The 14,241-nt window shown below is 41.5% G+C and overlaps 3 protein-coding genes across 6 annotated transcripts; 1 reads left to right on the forward strand and 2 right to left on the reverse strand.

The window, feature by feature from the left end:
- Positions 1–916: 916 nt before the first annotated feature.
- Positions 917–6,440, reverse strand: LOC131129780 (WD40 repeat-containing protein SMU1-like). 2 transcript variants are annotated; one of them, XM_058073634.1, is made up of 12 exons: positions 6,277–6,440; positions 5,149–5,359; positions 4,909–5,061; positions 4,722–4,838; positions 4,531–4,650; positions 3,858–3,977; positions 3,646–3,762; positions 3,420–3,547; positions 2,464–2,590; positions 2,067–2,231; positions 1,459–1,611; positions 917–1,372 (listed from the first exon to the last, which is right to left on the reverse strand). In XM_058073634.1, the coding sequence occupies exons 1-12, from the start codon at positions 6,300–6,302 to the stop codon at positions 1,274–1,276; spliced, it is 1,536 nt and encodes a 511-aa protein (XP_057929617.1). In that variant the 5' UTR covers positions 6,303–6,440; the 3' UTR covers positions 917–1,273. The 2 variants fall into 2 exon arrangements, with proteins under 2 accessions (XP_057929617.1, XP_057929627.1); XM_058073644.1 differs by lacking the exon at positions 3,858–3,977.
- A 640-nt stretch (positions 6,441–7,080) lies between these two features.
- Positions 7,081–9,863, forward strand: LOC131135162 (perilipin-2-like). 3 transcript variants are annotated; one of them, XR_009131578.1, is made up of 8 exons: positions 7,115–7,227; positions 7,298–7,345; positions 7,531–7,726; positions 8,520–8,602; positions 8,692–8,911; positions 8,983–9,116; positions 9,184–9,250; positions 9,394–9,543. XR_009131578.1 is itself a non-coding variant. In XM_058081076.1 (7 exons), exons 2-7 carry the CDS (start codon positions 7,328–7,330, stop codon positions 9,712–9,714), a joined length of 972 nt encoding a protein of 323 aa, XP_057937059.1. In that variant the 5' UTR covers positions 7,115–7,227; positions 7,298–7,327; the 3' UTR covers positions 9,715–9,796. The 3 variants fall into 3 exon arrangements, 2 of the variants coding, with proteins under 2 accessions (XP_057937060.1, XP_057937059.1); XM_058081076.1 differs by lacking the exon at positions 9,184–9,250 and having other exon boundaries at positions 9,394–9,796; XM_058081077.1 differs by lacking the exons at positions 7,298–7,345; positions 9,184–9,250 and having other exon boundaries at positions 7,081–7,227; positions 9,394–9,863.
- A 678-nt stretch (positions 9,864–10,541) lies between these two features.
- rps6 (ribosomal protein S6) lies at positions 10,542–13,684 on the reverse strand. Its single transcript, XM_058070216.1, has 6 exons — positions 13,526–13,684; positions 12,916–13,047; positions 12,429–12,639; positions 11,619–11,765; positions 11,090–11,247; positions 10,542–10,674 (listed from the first exon to the last, which is right to left on the reverse strand). Exons 1-6 carry the CDS (start codon positions 13,529–13,531, stop codon positions 10,579–10,581), a joined length of 750 nt encoding a protein of 249 aa, XP_057926199.1. The 5' UTR covers positions 13,532–13,684; the 3' UTR covers positions 10,542–10,578.
- Positions 13,685–14,241: the final 557 nt, after the last annotated feature.

The following is a 14,241-nucleotide window of genomic DNA, read 5'->3' on the forward strand; positions in this document are numbered from 1 at the left end:
CAGTACATACAGTAAAATATGGAGGACATTTCATACTCGTTTTCGATAATACGTACCTGCCGATATTGGCATTGACATTACATTTTGGTACAAATTGTTTTTCCTGCCCATAATGGTATTGTCTTGCAAGTGCTAAACAAGCTTTGTAGTACAGCATTCCCGCGGTTGGGAATGCATTTGGATTGTAAATTAGCAATTTGCAGACTGTATAGTGCTGCAAGGGAGAAGTAAGGCATCTTTCTTTAATTCTTTGTCCAGAGTTTCATACTTTGCACTTTACTTTGTTCTGGTGCCACATAGAAACGTGCATCTTTTCAAATTATTGTATGACCAGCTTTATTTCATTTTATTCCTATTTTTGAATTGATTAAGACTAACCTTTCTTACTAGTCTTATTTTAGATGACTATTGATTGTGATTTTTATTCTACTATTCTGTTGAGAAAAAAATATTTTTAAATATAGCATTAAAAAAAATACATTATTGCAATATTTGTTTATTTTGAGAAAACATATTTGTGCATTTGTCTTTGTGAAATGCATCCAGTGCCATCATAGTAAAACAAAACTATAATATATGACAATATCTGTATCGGTTCATATCAGGATTGGTATGGTATTGGAAAGCCAATATCGAGCTCTTATCAAGCTCTAAATACATATTAACAAATGATATTGTTTGTTAACAAAATCCCTTACAGAAGGCCTTAACCTCTTATTCCCTTTTTCATCCTACAGGAAAAATGTTGCGCTTGTAAAAGACAGGAAAATTATGTAATATTGCTTGTTTATATTGACAGGAAGGATTTTATTTTATGAATGTTGTTGTTGTTTTTTTGCACTGTTCCACTATTTTTTATTTTATCTTTTTTTATATAAAAAAATGTTTTTTTCATTATTGTAAAACCACATGTTTGTTTGTTTGTTTTTTTAATTAAGGACAAGTAGGTGGATGTAAAAAAAAAAAGCTATGACTTGTGTCATTGCCTGAAGATCATAGCACTTCCTAAGCGGCCAATCAGAGTTCTCCACTCACAGTCCGTCCCTCAACTGGTCATCACGACTGTGTGGATCCTAACACTCCCGATGTCCCGATGATGTGTGTGTTGAGATCCCAATGCAAGGAATTCTGGAATTGCAAAGCCTCATTTGCTACAGTGAATAATAATAATAAAGGATACAATAAGGCTGCACCTTTAAGAGAACCCAAACGTTGTATTATCTGGATTTTGTAGTGTACATTTAAATGTCTCTCTAGGTTCTCTGTAATGGTCTTAAGGCTTCCAAAGCCTCAGAAGGCCGTCCTCGCTGTAGGTTGCAATCAAATTCTCCTGTGGGTGGTGAGTGATACCGATGACGTCTTTCTCGTGGACCTGTGGGTGCACAAAAGTGCTAATAAGCTACAGTACATGCATACTGTATATACTGCAGGCTGTGCCACTGAAGCCAAGAAGCTTACTGTCAGAGTTTTCTCCAGCCTTCCCGTCACATAATTGAAGCAGTAGAGCACCAAGTCCTCACCCACGCAGTAAATCCACTCCCCTCGGGGTGACACGGTGCTGCACACAAACTTTGCTCCTGACTTCCTGTCTGCACTGAATGTCTTGACAGTCTAAGAAGAGGAAATAAATGTTTAATTTCAGAGTAAAAATTATCAGCAATATTGGATTATAGTGAGTACATTGCTCACATTTCAGCATTTTATTTCTTGTCAAGACACAACACTTTATTAGTGGCCAGTATGCAGCTTGTGTAGCGTTAGAGTTTACTTGCTACCCACTAAAAATGACTCAACCCAGTTTGCAACATAAGTGAGCACACATGACAGTGAACATCCCAATCAAAATTGTGACAATATTTAATGGGAGCACAATTATTATCTTGCATTGCCTTAATCGTCTTGGACACACAATTCACCACCATGCTACCACCACCATGTTTTACTGTAGTTGTAGGCACACAATTATATTGTTGCATTTGTGTTGCAGCTATTAAGACAATAATGACTGTAATGACTGGGGTTGTTGTTGTTGGGTTTTGTTTTTAGTACAATGTGATCACTCTTACCTGACCGTGCGTATTCATGACCACCACCGTGTTGGAATGGTTACACACCACAAAATGCTCAGGATTTTGGGGAAGAGGCGTCACATTGTTCACAGGGACCTCACAGAAAGTTCGTGCCACAGATTTGAAAGTGTGGATACACTCACAAGTCTCGCGGTTCCAAATCTGAAAAACAACATGGAATAATAATAATAATAATAATTGAATAAATAGAAATACAGTGTTTTCACCCACACAGATTTTGTAACATGTATTGTATATGTAACACAGAGCATAGATTGTGTCACGCTTTTATTGTGTTGACTGGTACTTCCTTGCTTGGCGCAGGGCGGAGCTACAGCTGTCTGATAGGTGGTGTCTGATAAAGGTGACATCATGCTCAAACTAATATTTGTACCTTAACTGTGCCATCAGAAGATGCGCTGATGATGTGAAAGCCATCTTGAGTGAAAGACGCATCGTTCACAAATGATAGATGACCGTTTAACTCCTTCAGTGTGTGACCTGAACGCAGCTCGTGGATCCTGAGGATGACAGACAATGAACTGTGAATCTTTATTTTTATTGTTGCTGAGAGTCGGCGGTTATTTATAGCTGTGTCTGTGAGACTGGCTGCAGATAAGATGGGCCTTGACACAAAGCCTGCATGCAAAAAAGGCCCATCGATTCACTGGCTGCGTCTCTCTCTCTCTCTCTCTCTCTCTCTCTCTCTCTCTGCGAGGCTGCACCGTGTCTATGTAAACAGAAAAACTGCCACTCGTGGTGGAACACGTGGAAGTGTTGTGCCTGAGCACATGGCGTCTCAGCTGCACCCACACACTGGCTCGTGTGCTGGCAAAGCAGGAGATAATCTGCCCACACACATACTCCTCTGGAGACATATTTAGATCTATAAACTCCTTGACGGTGATGGAGATTCTTTGTTCTCTGAATGCAGTATCATTACATTCATAGGAAGCATCATGCAATAGGTGCAACTATGAAACTGAAACCTGCAAAATCAACAAAATGGAGAGTTGTGAAGCATATTTCATGCTGAGTACGACAAATTCATACATGTTGACTATAATGTGAAAACATCTATAACATGTTGAATCATTGAAAGGCCGCACAGTGGCCCACTGGAAGATCTAGAAGATCTGGGTGGATCTATGTGGAGTTTGCATGTTCTCCCTGTGTGTGGGTGGGTTTTCTCTGTCAGTGTGAATGGTTGTTTTGTTTACATGTTAACTATGCACCCTGCCTCTCGCCCAAAAGTCAGCTGGGATAGGCTCCAGCATACCCCCGCAACCCTAGTGAGGTTAAGCAGCATAGAAGATGGATGGATGGAGTTTCTAGTGGATTCAAACCCACCTGATCGTGTGGTCAAAAGACGCACTGAGGATGTGGTTGCTGTCCTTAGAGAAACTCAGGCATGTCACTCCTTTGTTATGGGCATCCTCAAACCTACGCAGGCACAAGCCACTATGGATCTTCCACACCTTGTATGAAACACACACAGTGTTATATGCAGTATGTATTTCATGAAGTCTTTTCAGTTTTGTAATTTGACATATTGTTCAATAAAAGCTGATTCTACCTTTATTTTTCCATTTTGTGCTCCAGTGGCCAGTAGATCAGAATCTTGACTGAAGCACATGCACAACACAGCATCATCCATCATCATGAAGCTATCTTGGGCCTGGTACTTCAAATCCTAATGCATACACAGAGAAGAGCAAAAAAAAAGTACATTAATATGTCTATTGTTTGTTTGCATTTATTTTTTACTATTAGTATTCCAACATTTACCTTGCTGATGTTGCCAGTGTAGAAGTTCCACACTTCAATGAAACCATCCACCGAGCCTGAGATCAAGTATTTACCATCGGGGGAAAAACGAGCACATTCCACGTGGGACCGTCGGCCAAACTGCACATTGATTTAAATTAATGTTTTTTTTCCAATGTAACACAAAAAATATGCAGTTTTTATGAAAGATAATGAGTTTTTGCTAAAGTATTCCATGAGTGTAAAATAAGTTAATACATTTGCCAAAAACCCCACTCCAGATCCATTCCAGATCCATTCCAGATCTGCAATTATTTTGTCAAGACGCTGTCATTTTAGGTCGCAGTGACCAAAAAACTGTTTATTTGTGTACTTCCTGTGCAAGCTTGTAATTAGTTTACCTGCTTTCATTCACTCATCACCAAACTTGGTGGCCAATTAGTTGGTAGATAACCACTGAAATGATTACTTCTGTGGTGGTTGTTAACGTTGACCTTAAAGGCATAATCGCAGGTCAAAGTTCACAAGTAAGCAACCAAATTGAGTCATACCTCAAATTAAAGGCCATGATCAGGGCTTTGTTGATATGTAATTATTTGATCAATATCACTTCATACTACGATGTGTCACCTATGTAAATCACTGAAAACACTGATTTCATACACCATACAACAGAATCACCTGATGTATTTACCTTGATGTGGCGGTAAAGCTGGGTCGGACAAGCCTCTTTCTCCGTGTACCTATCCTTAGTTAACGTGTCAAACGTCATTTCAGGGGAGAGACTACCTGATGACTCCTCCAGTCTCAAAGACTAAAAACATCAGAAGAAGACAATTGGAATGTACTGCATGAAATGGTTTCTGCAGTAGTGTGGAGACTTACGCTGACTTCCTCCAAAAGGCCCATGAGGCGTGACGGCGGCACCACGCTCACCTCCCTCACTAACGCATCGGCAATGGCTCTGCGTCGCTTCTCCTTGCTGCTGCCTTTAGGGTACGCCTGCAGTGGAAGCATGTGTGGTGTCACTATTCCACAAACCCTATCATTACCGAGCCCCTTAATGCCTCACCTCACGTGGGTCAAAGTAGGAGAGCGTGAGAAGGTGCTCCAGGTGGAGATACCTCTCAGGCTGGGTCTGCTTCAGCATGATCATGGGGTCGGTTTGTCTGAGGAGGGAACGCGCTGCTCCCGCTTCCCTCATTTCAATAAGCTCCATGACGACCTATGAAAACATACAAAAATGATGCTCTACTCTAGTTTACCATTACTGTTTTCCGATGTTGTTAAAAAGCCATTAAGTCTAAGTCACCTGCTCATAAAGATCAATTAACGTGTTGTCAGGCAATTTAAGCGATTCGATTGCCAGCAACACCGAATCCCAGTGGCCCTTTTGGACGTCTGCGATGAAGCTGTCGATGCTCTCCACTGTGTTGAGTGACACTGTGGTTTCCTCCTGTAAGGTGCTCAAGGTTCTGTAGAGGTTGTTCTCCTTCAGGTATTGCATGATCAGGCGAATGACACTATGGAAGGAAAAAACATCAAAAATAACAATGAGGACATCATGTGTCATATTTTCGCAACTTAGTGAATTATTGCTAAGTAGCCATAAATGTTGTACATGCAAGTTTTGTTAAATGGCACCCATGTCTTGCTCAAACGTTACTCTAAAATTATTGGCATGCTTTAAACTTTGGGGAAAAAGTGTACAATTTGGGCACGCAATATACTCCCAGCAACATTTCCACGAGCTTGTATTACCAGGAAATTATTTATATAATAAGAATTATTATTACAATAAGTATAATAACCCGTGTAAAACTTTATACACTTATTCTGAGCCGTGTGTGTTCATTTTTGATCAAAATTTGAAAAGAGAAACAGAAGAAGAAACTACTCGATACTATATAATTGTTTGAGTTTATGCAATTTTGCTCAAAATTCATAGGCATAACAACAGATTTGACATTCAACCAAGTTTCAAGTGTGAGCTTTGGAACTTTATAACAGCGCCAGCTCATGGTTGATTGCTGTCATAGCAAGTGAAGATATGGTATGTTTATGAAGTACATTAACAGCATACTATAGTATGTCTATATAATTTAAATTTAATTAGCTCTATTAACGTATGATTTTGATTATCAATACTTCTTATCGGACATACTGTGCATGTGATGCTCTTTAAAATGAAAAAAATATCCCATTACTAGTTGTGCCTGACATGACTCCCATGTTTCTGATGATCATGCAAAGAAAGACATAGGAGAACCCACCATATAGGACTGCTCCCAAAAGGAGATTTATATCATGCAAAGTTCAACAGGCACGTGTGCATAAAACAACATGCATCATGCATTTTAAGCCATGCAAAAATTAAAGGGTCTCTTCAACATGTTCTCACTCATTATAGTAACGAATAGTCAAATTAAAGTGTCCTTACTCCGAGGGCTCCATCTCCGCAGCCATCCTGTCGTTGTCTCCTGCAGATGCTGCAACACACTCACCAAGTCCTCGCCAAAGCCACGTGCAGCAGGTCCACCGAGGACCGCCCACGACACGTGTTTCTCGTGCGTGTCGCCGTCCGGAACCTTCAGACTGCCCAACCCATCACCACCGCCCTCCATGCCACACACAAAAGCCAAGGTTCCTCCTCCTCCTTCTCCTCCTCCTCCTCTTTGACGCATACCGACACATAGAAATATCTTCCGGTCGAGCACGTTGTGTTGATGCTGCACCATCACTCAGCATCAGGACCACCATACATGCATGGGCAGCCCACGTGCCAACAGAGCGTGCAAGGAATCCATAACAAACGTCTTACAAATAAAAACTTATTTTAAATGAATTCAGCAGAATGATTCATCACATGCACAGAGTGAACATAGGTGACTCATGGGTAAACAAAATGTTACAAACCCCTCTTAGTGGCAAAATACAGCTACCACCAAAATAATAAACACATTGTTAAATTAATTATTACAAATGCATCATCCTTTAAAGGGCAGTTGTTAATAAACAGTCGTTGGCTGTAACGTTAGGGGTGGTTGTCAGGCTAAATATTAAGTGTAGTATCATTTAGCATGCATATTGCCAATGAGTAGTAGGGTCACAAAATGATACTCGTTCGTAATATAGTGACTGTTTTTATATATATTACCAATAAACACATGGCAAGGACTGATTGTTTTTGGGCTCATGTCCATGTGAGACATTTTGACACTTCATTTCTGCTTTTGGACTAATAGGTGACTTCACTTATATAGATAACTTAATTATATCTATATCGGATATCGCGAGATTAGCAGTTCTCGTTTTACGTGACTGTGAGTGATATTAGCTCACTCGCGGTGACATGTTAACCTGTTGTGCCATGAACACTGCTTAAAATACGGTGAGTTGGTCTCGTATTTTTGTTTTTTATAATGTCACGTTTACATTTAAGTCGTCTTATTTTGTTTTAGTTGCGTTGTCTCTGCGTTTAATGGTCGAAAATGTCCTTAAAGAACCAGGTGAGTGCACGTGTCTTACATTAACCCTTCACGTGCTGCATCTTGAACTATGAGGAATCAATTTGGGGGCTTTATTACAAACATTAATACAAACATTTGGGGGGAAATAGATGTCAAACTCTAAAATACGTGTCATATGATGGTGTTTTGTGCGATATGTGTGATTTTGTGTGCTGCTTCTTCAGACAGCTGCTGACAGACTGGCCCAGATTCCCATGGTCCGCTCAGCTTGTTCCAGGTTCTCCGTCTTGTATGGGGAGACCAAAAGCCACCACCCCAGCCTCAAGTTTCTGTGTGAGGGCCTGGAGAACAGCGTAGCACTCTTCAGCTTGGTGGCTTGTCACAAAGTGGCACCTGTCATGACTAAACTCAAGCCACAAAGTGAGTACAGAGGCATAGCAAACTTTTATCATTTAAAATGTGCAACCCAAATAGCAAAGATATCAGTAACACCCCTCATATAATTCACTTGCCTCCTATTCGATTTAAGATGGTATTAACTAGACACTCAATTTTTGATGATGCAAGAGATTGGGTTACGAGAATATCAGACAAGATTTTAACATTACTTTAAAGAAAAGTACCGTTGTTCTAAGGAACACATGCGCCAAGGTGTTGAAACCAATGTCAAGTCAACCATTATCCAGCCGGTTTGGAGATGAGAAACAAGGAAAACAGACATGCATGCACATAGTAATATATTGGAGACGGCAATACACCAATCCACAGTGTACTCCGCCTCTTGCCTGAAGTCAGCTGGGATAGGCTCCAGCATACCCCCAAAACCCTAATAAGGATAATGGTTATAGAAAAATGGATGGCTGGACAAGTGCCTCACAATGACGTGAACCTGTCAGTCATCCACTTCTCAATCACACGCTGGTGGTGGTAATCTACATCTGTAATCACAGTTGCCCTGGTGTAGTCTGATGGAAACATGGCTGCCAGTTTGTGCCTACAGCCTCTCCGACGACCTTGCAGACATTCATACAGCAGTGTAGGCATCACAAAGTGTTACAAAAAACAATCAGTGTACAACCACTTGCAATGAGATTAATACCAATTTAAATTGAATCTGAGGCTGTGGCGTTGCTACTATGAATGTTAATTTAAATATTGTGTAAAAAATATTTAAATGTTGTGTAATCAATACTGACCTCGACGTGCTTTGTAGTTTCCTTTGCCAATGATGTTGCATGTAAAAGTCTTGACTGGTTGGAGGCAACGTTCCCCGTGTTGCACACACCCACTGACCAGGTGACTGTCGTCAAACAAAACAAATATACGTACATGAATCTTTTAAAAGAGAAAGGGCAATAACTCCGTTCTGGTTGTTTGTGTCCTAGGTCATAGCAGGTGTCAGGAGTAAGGTGCTGGAGGTCCAGGATGCAATGACCATCGTGGCCCACGGAACTATCGACTGCATGCAGCATGCAGTCACATGTGTCATGGCCATTTTGCAGCAGGTGGAGGACCAGCCTCTGGTGGGGGGAGCTGTCAGTGAGTCCAGCATTGGCCTGCAATCAGAGCTTAATATCTCAGAGGCTCAAATTTGTTCTCCTACAGGTGATGTAAAGAGTAAGCAAGTACAGTACATACACATTATAGCTTGGTCTAAGTCTAAATGTCCTTTATAGATGACGCAGATGGTCTAGTGGACGGTTTTCAGGCAGATGTGCTCAGACGATACTCTGTGAGGCTGCTGACAGTCTCCATCACACTGTGCAGGAGAACCATCCAATTGGCTGGAGTCAAGATGCAGCCTGCTCAGGTTATTACTTAACTCACCGCATGGTAATATACTGATTGGCGTTTCTGATATATGGTTAATTTTATAGGTTAATTAATACAGGTGGTCCTCAGTCTACATACTGTTTGACTGAGTTCTGTTTCTACAACTGTGATGTAAGTTCAGTTTTAGTCAGTCAAAAACTAACTTTACTTCACTTTTTTAAATGTTTTGCTACCAAAACAGTCTGCCTCACACCCGGAGATGTAATGGTAGTATAGATAGTGATGTTTACCAATAGGTTTCTTCTGTCTGATAGATCATGGATGCCTTGTCCACATCATCATGCCATCTTTGGGTGGTGCAGACAAGCTGGCTAGTTGTGGCATGGGGTCTGGAGCAACTCCCCCAATGTGTACAGCACCAGGTTGTGTCTGCCTTTTTCCTTATCACACAACTGTACATCAAGGCCACCCAGCAGAGCGAGTCCATCCATGATACAATACGGTGCCTGTATGCAGCACCAGAGTTACCCCCAACACCACAAAAGGTGGTCAAGAAAAACAGCCGAGCAAGAAGACCTACCAGCATGATAGTGTTGAAGAGCGGATGTATGGTGAAAGGAAGTGGGCAGCATTGATGTCGGTCTGAGTGAATGATTAAATATATGAACAAAGCAAATAAAGGCACCTGAAGAATCTAGATCAGAGGTTCCTAAACTTTTTAGTCACGTACTCCTTCAGACGTTTGACCTGAAGCCACATACCCCCTACTCCTGCACACTTCAAAAACATAAACCTCATGTTAATTATAATTATAGAATTACCAACTCAAAAAGAACCACTACCCCCTTAATGGTATCTGAAATAAAGCCTCATTTTGGAATCTTTACTCACGGCAACGTTTTCACCGCTGCACAGGGAGTAATTGGAACACCAATATAATATATGTATACGTATGAATGAAAACTTGATGAAACAATGCACAAAGTAATCAGATTTATTTGATATGCCCCCCTCGGGCATCTCTGTGTGGAGTTCTCCCCATGCATGGGTTTCCTCCAACATTCCAAAAACATGCTAAGTTAATTGGTGACTCCAAATTGTCCATAGGTATGAATGTGAGTGTGAATGGTTGTCTGTATGTGCCGTGTGATTGGCTAGCAACCAGTCCAGGGTGTACCCCGCCTCTTGCTGGGATAGGCTCCAGCACACCCGCGGCCCTTGTGAGGATAAGCAGTAGAAAATGATTGAATGCACAAAAGCAAGGAACAACTTGCCACTCTGTCTCCTTCCTGCTGTGGTCTCCTTGCACTGTGAGCCATTTAGGCACACTTGTAATTTTGATTACAAGGCGCTAATTGTTTTTTCATGTTTATTCACATATGATGTACGGTAATTGACCTAAGACCTATCACAAGACCTTAGGCAACCAGTTGAAACTGCTCTAATAAGGATGAAACAGAAGTTTGAGCAAAACGTTATTTTATTAGACTTTTTAGAGTTCATTTTTGGCTGGACTCTGACTTGGAGGTGGATGCCCTCAGAGAAGAAAGGCGGCGCCTCTTGGCAATCTGTTCCTGCCGCTTCTCTTTGGCTTCCTGATGGTGAAAAAAGGAAGTATGTTAAATTAGTGATTTTTCCCCCCACAAATGTGTTGAATGTAGCAGTCTTTTTGCATTAGTTTCAGTGATTGAAACAGAGGCTGTTAATGCATTTTATCCCAACCTCTCCTGCTCAGAGCACATAAGCCACACATGTAGGTGGCTGTCAGCTAGTGATTGTGAAAAACTAACACCAACCATCATTCAATGCATTGCTTACCGCACCAGAATGACTGCAAATTTCAGCTTTGCCAAAGCGTCATCTTTAGCCGAAATGTAGCTAAAGCAAGTGCTCGCAATGTCTGAACAGGTAGATGGTGACAACATGCACTTTTTCAGTATGATTGCATGACAGTGATTAGGAAGGATAAAACCACTCAGTGATGAAATGTCATTGGTCGTGCATGCTTACCTTCATCCTCTTAGCCAGGAGCTTGGCATACTCGGATGCCTCCTCCTTGTTCTTCTGGGTGCGATGCCTCTTGAGGGCAATGCGGCGGCGTTTGTGCTGCAACACGCGTGGAGTCACCAATCTCTGGATCCTAGGAGCTTTGGATCTTTGTTTCTTGCCTAACCAAGAAAAAGGAAAACATTAAGCACACAGGCATATTTATATTAGAATTGGGACTGCCAGAACAGTATGGAGGGGTGTTGCCGATGGAGAAGTCCATTCTAGCAAAGCAATATTTTGTGATGGTACAAAAAAAGTTTGGTGCTATCAGATTATGAAATGTAGCGCACATGAGGATGTTGCCTTGTATTCCATGTCCTTGGCCTCACGAGTATTATACACAGACGTAGTTGCGTCTTTGGTTGAATTAAGCTTAATACAACAAACCAATATCAAAACACCTGTGAACCTGTTTTGAATAGAGGTCAAATTGTCAATCTGAACTTGAGCCCAGAGATCAAAAGGCTGACTGACAAAACTGGTGACTTACCTTCCTTGTTCAGGGGTCGCCTCACAACATACTGTCTGACGTCATCCTCCTTGGCCAGGTTGAAGAGCTTGCGGATCTTACTGGCCCTCTTGGGGCCGAGGCGACGAGGGACGGTGCTGTCAGTCAGCCCAGGAATGTCCTTCTCGCCTGAGGAGAGAAACTATTTACAAATTCTACAAAACACAGCACCAAACTTTGTGTGTCAACTGTCAATGTGAGAGCATTGCAGTTCAACCATCCACTGTTAGTCGGTCTAGTTGCATCTGCAAAGCAGCTCTACAGTTAATCTGGCACACACTGTCCCTCCTTTATGATTACGATATCAATCAAAAGGATCCGTTTATGTGCCATGAACTAAGTTTAGACTTCAAACTATGTACATTCAGAATAAATTAGGGATGCTCTGAACGATCGGCCATGATCAAATTCGGCCGATTTCTGTATAAAAGCATGTGATTACATGTCGATAAACTGTTTCAAAGCCAATCACAGAAATCGATCGCTGTAGCTACCTACAGCTAGGAAAAGAATGCCGCAATGTAAAATTCCTCTCTGGCGGGCGTTGGTGTATGTGGGTCCTTCCAAGTGTGATAGCTAGCTTGAGTTTTCCGCCAGCTTCTGGTCGCTGGACTCCAAATGTTTTTTTTTTTTTTACCACCGTGACATTTTGTCTTAAAAACAAGCAAGCAAGAGCTTAGTTTGGAAGAAGGAATCAACAAATGGCTATCACACTCACAGGGCACGTACTAATTTTTTTCTGGTCAGAGCATCCCCACAATAAATACATGATGTGGTCCTTAAAAACATTACCTTTCTTGACAATGACCAAGTTGAGCACGCTGAGGTTAGCGTCAACGATGCAGCCACGGACGGACTTGCGCTTGCGCTCGCCAGTCCTGCGGGGACGGTAGCAGGAGTGGCCCTTGCTGAGTAGCAGGCGCACGCGGCCTTGAGTCAGCACGCCTTGTTTCATGGGGAAGCCCTGCTTGTCATTGCCTCCGCTGATGCGCACCACATAACCCTGGGCATAAAGGGGGGAGAAACTTTAAATTGTTCAAAAGAACATGAGTAGCAACAACTACACATAAGACTCCTTGTTCACATTCCAATAGTTTATCTTGCTGATACAAGACTTGAGAGAGCACAGCAGTTCCAACCAGCCATGGTTTGGTCAGGTCATATCTGGTAAGCAGTGCCACAGTTGCCTTGATGAATACAGGTCAGCCAGAAGCCTCCACTAGGGTGCCACATTTACCTTTTCTGTTATCACCAAAAGCAATTAATTTTCGAATCTCACCTTCCATTCATCTCCTAGTGGATCAGCTGCCACCTCTGTGGCCATACGCTTCTCATAGAAGGTACGCAGCTTGCGTTCATCATCCACTTCAATGAGCTTTTGGCAGCCAGTAGCGGGGAATGAGATGTTTAGCTGCAAGACAACCAAATTTGTGGTCATTCGTGAGGAAAAGCGATAGAAAATGAATGAATGGTGCCTAACTGTTGCTACTTTAACAGTCATGGAGCTCGACAAAGAACAGTTAATTATAGTGTGCCCATTAGCGAACTCACCAGCTGAAGCCAATACGTACAATAATTATGCTGTATAACACGTCGCGTGTTTACTGGTGTTGATATAAGAATTCGATTTTAGCGATACTTGAGAAACAGTCGTTAGTTCAATAGTGGCTTGATGCACATTTCTTTACGTCAGCGGCCATGTTTCCACACTCGCTAGCTTAAAGTCAGTGCTAAGTTGACTAATATCTAAGCTCATCCTCAGCGATAAAGCAAACAACTCAACAATACTAGCCAACAATTCCACGTTTAAAACCTCGACAGCACATAGAGAGCGATATTGCAGTACAAATAGTTGTCTACAAAAAGATACATTAGAGCAAACTTTGTACCTTCATTTTGCCAAACCGGCCCAACGACGGTCCGCCACAGAAAGAGACCGGATATCCGCTCCGTGGTCTCACGTAGGCTTGAAATATTATCGCGACAGCTGACGAAACGTTACTATTTTTATTTGAGTAACTTAACAAAACGTCGCCGTTTTAACTCAAGCAACACTATGAAAATTATATGTTCAGTGTTTTCTTGACATGCGTTTGGTTGCAATATACAATAATAAAATAATACCCTTTTTGCGTCAAATTAAACTCACGAAACGGAACATCTTGTTGTATTTGCTTGTAAAAATGCATTTTATTATTCGTATTAGGATTTTGAAAATATGAAATGAATCCTATACAATCAGCGTTTTTAGCTTTCGACCGACATTATATACACCCATCCGAGCTTGCCTCCATTAGAGAGTTTCCTTAACAAGATCTTCCTGTTCTGCTTGTGAACTCGTATTGTTGATGAACGCAACAATATGTCTTTTATTACGGTTAATTGACTAAATGCAACAGGAAGAACAAAAGTGTGCTATTATTATGGTAAATAAATTGGTTAATTAATTAAGCTGTTTGTTGCTATTCTCTTAATTTGTGAGCTACAGTTAAAATGAAAAGGACGCTACAGTTAAAATGAAACTCTTTTGTTCCGCCAATGACTCGAACAGCGTGTAGTACCTATGGAGCAGAAAGTCCGCCATGACGGTGAGCATGAGAGGTGG

The sequence above is a fragment of the Doryrhamphus excisus genome, chromosome 1 (assembly GCF_030265055.1).
Source record: "Doryrhamphus excisus isolate RoL2022-K1 chromosome 1, RoL_Dexc_1.0, whole genome shotgun sequence".
In the NCBI taxonomy this organism is placed as follows: Eukaryota; Metazoa; Chordata; class Actinopteri; order Syngnathiformes; family Syngnathidae; genus Doryrhamphus; species Doryrhamphus excisus.